The 3868-nt window shown below is 65.6% G+C and overlaps 1 protein-coding gene across 1 annotated transcript in view; it reads right to left on the bottom strand.

Moving 5' to 3' along the window:
• Window positions 1-830: 830 nt before the first annotated feature.
• Window positions 831-3868, bottom strand: part of PLPPR3 (phospholipid phosphatase related 3) — a 7025-nt gene continuing 3987 nt past the window's right edge. Inside the window, exon 8 of the mRNA XM_026082255.1 lies at window positions 831-863. Within this exon, the coding sequence (XP_025938040.1) occupies window positions 831-863 (33 nt within the window). The remainder of the gene's footprint in view (window positions 864-3868) is intronic.

The raw sequence follows: 3868 nt of genomic DNA, 5'->3' as shown, positions 1-3868 counted from the left end.
GTGGTGAAGGCTGGAGGCAGAGTGTCCTGTTAAGGACTTGCTCCACGGAGAAGCGGCACCACAGGGAAGTACCAAGCTGCCTGGAGCAGCCGTCCCCTGCCCAGGAGAGGAAGAACCTGGCTGTGCCGGGTATCCCTGCCACTCTGGGAGCTGGACTGTAATGAAGTGCTGGTAGCTGCCTGCTGCAGTGGTCGTGGCCTCCTCGCTCTTCCATTCCTGGCAAAGTAAATATCGATCGAGGGGCTGGGCAAGAGCATGTGCTCAGGGCTGCATCTCCATGGGAACGGCTGAGCCGCGAGCAGCTCCTGCATCCCTTCCCCCTGCGCACATGCACCGCTGCATCGCACCGCATGCAGCGACGTGGCCGCGCTCATCGCCATGGAAACCCGCTGCGGGGCCGGGTGTGCGCGCGGGGGGGTGTGCACACTCGTGTGTGTGTGCGTGTGCGTGCACGCGGGGAGGCCGCGGCCGGGCGGCTCCTGGGCAGGGGCAGAGGGCTGTTCCCTGGCTCCTCGCCTGGCTCCTCGCCAGCCTCCGGCGGCGCTTGGCACCGGCGCGGGTTTTGTTCTCCGAACGTGCCGCAGTCCTGTGGCGGGGACGGGAAAGGGAGGAGGCAGCGACGCAGCACACCTACATCCAAGTGCCAGCGGGGGGATGTTTGTGCTGTATCACTATCACGAGATAACACCTGCGCTCGCCCGGGTTCGTAATTAGGCCACCTTTTCTCTGACAACGTGGTGAAAGTTCTTTTTTTGAAAAGATGTTTTTATTGGAAAGTGCTGACTTGCGGAAACCTAGATTTTCATCCAGAGCACAATATTCCCATTGGCTCACTGGATCCCGCAGATCTTCCCAATAAGCTCCTGCTCCGAGTGGGAAGAGAGGCTCACTGCAAATAAACATGCTGATGTGGAAGGCTGGTCTTTCCGAGCATCTTTGGGTATGGAAAGTGAATTTAGCTAGCTTGGCTTAACTGCCAGCTCTGTAAATACTACTGCTGATCCCCAGAGCCCGCCTCTGACGACGAGCTGGAAATGGTACTGCCTATTTTTGAGTAACGCTTCTGAAGCTGCTAATGCTGTTGGAGCTTGAACCAATATTTGCGAAAGAAAGACTTGCCCCCGTTGCTAAGTATCCGTAGCGTAGTCAAAATCTGGCAAAGATCTTTAGAGAGGGAAGTGCTGTATAAACTGTCTCGATGCTGCAGCATGGAGTGGAGGGTTGCAGCCGTCAGGACCTCGTCCCACACCAGGCTCTGCTGCAGACTGAAAGTGAATGCTAGAGAAGCCAAAAAGTCAAGCCTTGAGCATGGGACACTTGTCCACCTGTCAGGTCCTTTTTTAGCATAAATCGTTTAGGGAAGCAAATGGTTTTATTGCGGACCCTAACCTTGACACGTCAAGGGAGCCAGTAGCCTTCCTCAAACGTAATGTTCTTGCGAGGGAATTCCTGTTTCTGCCTGGTCACCGGGAGCGATGGGCGAGGGGAGGTTGGTGGGTGAAGCTGGTTTTCACCTCCTTTCCCGCGCCGGGCGGGGAGCTCCCGGAGCCCGTGGTGCCAGCCCGGGGCAAACGGAGCACGGGAGCGGGGAAGGAGGGCGAAGGGCGGCTCCGAGCAGTAACGCCGTCCTGGCGCGGGACGGATGACAAACCCCTTTGTCCGCATTGTCTCGCAACGCCCGGCCGTTCCCATGGTTTGCAGCGCGGAGGGCAGCGGGCAGCGCGAGCCTGCTTTGGGGGGGGGGTTTCCCCCCTCCGGCTTGGGTTGCTGCCATGCTGCGGGGCTCCCTGGGACTCGGGTGCGCTTCACCCACATCCCCGAGGAACCAGGAGATCTGGGCTCCCACAGTGGGTTTCCTGGCTGGAAAATGTCAGATGCATCTCCCAGCTCGTGCCGGATCGCCCCGTCCCTCCCGCGGAGGTGACTTTGCTCTGTCCTGCCCGCCGGCAGGAGGGGGCCGTGCTGCTGCTGCGACCGTCAGCTCCGATGACACCCTGGGGACGGCATCTCCGTTTCCCCACGCTGGCGCGGAGGGACTGCAGGGAGGTTCCTGCTGCCTGATGCTGCTGCCTTGGCCGGGCCAGGTCCCGGGGGCTGGAGGAGGAGGAGGAGGAGGGGGCTGCTGTGGGTCACCCCCGGCCTCGGGGTGGGGGGAGACCAGCCTGGGCACGTGGCCCAGCAGCGACGGGACCCAACGGACCCCTCGGGGCTCCTTCACCCTGGCTGGGGGCCGAGGGCTCCCGTCTCCGCTGCTTCCCCTGGGGACCGCGGAGCCGCCCTGCGCCTTGCGCCGCGGAGGACCAAGGATGCTCCGGGCGGCGCGGGGGGGTTTCCCCGCCGTGGGCAGCCGGAGGCCGAGCGGGGCCGGGGGTCCAGGCGGGCGGGCGGGGGGCTGCGCGGCTGCGGGAGCAGGGATGGCTGTTGCCATGGCAACTGCTGGGTCAGAGAAAGCGTGAAGCGGAGTGTGAAGCCATTAGTCATTTTAATGAGCTGGGAGAAGCGCTGCGGCGGCAGGAGGGAGGGAGGGCGGGCGGCAGGGAGCCGGTTCCCCCCGCTGCCGCCTCACCTGGGCCCCAAGAGCCCTCTGCAAACCCCCCCCCCGGGACGGTACCGTGGGGCGGGAGCCCCCTGCTTGAGCCGATCCCGGAGGCCCCCGTCCGGGTGGTGCCGCCGTGCTGGGAGCGGGAGGGAGGGCAGGGAGCAGAGAGGGAATCTCAGGCGGCTCCGGGCTTCCCCACGGTTTGGTTTCCTTGCTGGGCCCTTGCGCACCCCGGCTTCGCGCGGCCGAGGCGGATGGGAACCGTGTGCCGAAGCCTCCGTCAAGGCCGGAGCGGCTTCGCCTTAGTCTGTCCAAGAGCAAAGCAGAGCCGGGAGCAGCCCCTCGCGGGCCAGGTGACGCTGCACGGGAGGATTTGCCAATCTCTGTGCCATATTTCCTGCACTTCTTGGGGACGGACACAGCAGCTCCAGCTCCTCTCACCCACCGCATTTGCCCCCTAGCAAAGCCCCCAATCCTGCTCCCTGCCTGGGAGCTGGGATCCCCCGGTGCCCCCGCCGCGGCCGCCTGCGCCTCGTGCCGCTGCCGGCAACCCCCCGCTAATCCCGGCCGGCTGTGCCAGCGCGGAACGGCAGGGTGATGCTGGATTATCCATATGTTTGCCAGGCCGAGGCTTCAGGATAGCAGCTGTTCATCCAAGTGGCAGGAGGGTTCAGCGCTGGCCCCACGGTGCCCCGGCTCTGGAGGTGCCTGGGCTGCAGCCGGGGCTCGGCTCCGCGGGAGGGAGCGGGAGCCAGGGAACCACTGGGCACAGCAGGGATGAGCCGGGGCGGGGGGGGGGAGGGGGATCCCCGTTGCAGCCAAGCCCCTGGCGCAAGGGGCCAGCGCGGAGCCGAGCCCGGCACGCGGCTCCTTGCGGTGCTGCAGCAACGCAGCGAGAAACCGCTTCCTTCCCGCGGTGGGAGGCCGGGCAGCTCCCGGGGCTGGGGGCTCCGTGGGTCGGGAGAGGGTCTCTGTGGCTCAGGGCCTGGGACCCCGCGTGCCCCCCCTGCACCTGCGGCCGAGCCCCCGGCAGCAGCAGGGCGCTGCAGCTCCCGCAATCCCGCGTGTGCTGCTGGCCGCAGCGAGGCCGAGCTCGCCCAGCCCCAGCCTGGTCCTGGTCCCAGCACAACAGCCCAGCGCAGCCGGCCACCGTTCACGTCTTTATTTGCCTCAAACCATGTCCAGCATCGCCGGCAGGCGCATTCACAGCTCGGAGATGCCCCGCTCCCACCCCGAGCCTCGGCCCCGCGCACGGGGCTGCCGTTCCAGCCCGGCTCGCTCCAGGGAGCAGCATGGAGCCTGGTCCCGGTCCCGTATCCCTCCCCCCCC

This window comes from Apteryx rowi, unplaced genomic scaffold (assembly GCF_003343035.1).
Source record: "Apteryx rowi isolate R43461 unplaced genomic scaffold, aptRow1 scaffold_570, whole genome shotgun sequence".
In the NCBI taxonomy this organism is placed as follows: domain Eukaryota; kingdom Metazoa; phylum Chordata; class Aves; order Apterygiformes; family Apterygidae; genus Apteryx; species Apteryx rowi.
The sequence above is the reverse complement of the archived record's forward strand: the minus strand, read 5'-3'. Positions and strand labels throughout refer to the sequence as shown.